Genomic DNA, 652 nt, shown 5'->3' with positions numbered 1-652 from the left:
GCTGGGGTCAGACCCTGCCCCACGCACCTGTGCCTCGCTTCTGGAGCCGCAGCCGCTTGAGCACCTCGGCGAACTTGTCGTGCTTGCCCAGGTGGGGCAGCTTGATGTGCACGCCCGCCCGCAGCCCCGTGCCCAGGTTGGACGGGCAGGTGAGGATGTAGCCCAGGTGCGGGTTCCACATGAACTCGTAGTTCTTAGACTTGAAGAGCCCTTCAATCTGGAGGTGGAGAAGGCGTGAGCGGGGAGGCCTGGAGAGACCCCTCCCCGCAGGCGACCAGCTGGGACCCAGGAGCCTGAGGTGACCGACCCCCTCACACACACACTCATGCCAGCTCCTGTTGGGGGCCAGGCCTGACCTGGGTGAGGCCATTGCAGAACCGGGTGAACACCTCCTTCATGTTGCCCCCTTTCTGCATGGAGATGACCCGCAGGTGGTCCTCCTCATTGATCCACACCAGGAAGGTCTTATTGTCATTGTGCCTGGGGGGAAGGGGCATTGTCAGGCCTGAGGTGTACCCCGGGGCAGGCAGGGAGGCCAGGACACCTCAGAAATGGATCAAAAAGCCCTAAGCTGCCCCCCATCCTGCCAGTCACGTGCTGGGGGCAGCACTGAGGGGGACACCAGGTCCCCATCTAAGAGGTGAGAGGCAAT

General features: G+C 63.0%; 1 protein-coding gene across 1 annotated transcript in view; it reads right to left on the bottom strand.

Moving 5' to 3' along the window:
* Positions 1 to 6: 6 nt before the first annotated feature.
* CKB (creatine kinase, brain) overlaps positions 7 to 652 on the bottom strand; it is a 21967-nt gene continuing 21321 nt past the window's right edge. Inside the window, exons 4-5 of the mRNA XM_006765893.1 lie at positions 357 to 544; positions 7 to 217 (exon numbers count right to left, since the gene is read on the bottom strand). Of these exons, the coding sequence (XP_006765956.1) occupies positions 8 to 217; positions 357 to 544 (398 nt within the window). The 3' untranslated portion in view covers position 7. The remainder of the gene's footprint in view (positions 218 to 356; positions 545 to 652) is intronic.

The sequence above is a fragment of the Myotis davidii genome, unplaced genomic scaffold, assembly GCF_000327345.1.
Source record: "Myotis davidii unplaced genomic scaffold, ASM32734v1 scaffold480, whole genome shotgun sequence".
NCBI lineage: Eukaryota > Metazoa > Chordata > Mammalia > Chiroptera > Vespertilionidae > Myotis > Myotis davidii.
The sequence above is the reverse complement of the archived record's forward strand: the minus strand, read 5'-3'. Positions and strand labels throughout refer to the sequence as shown.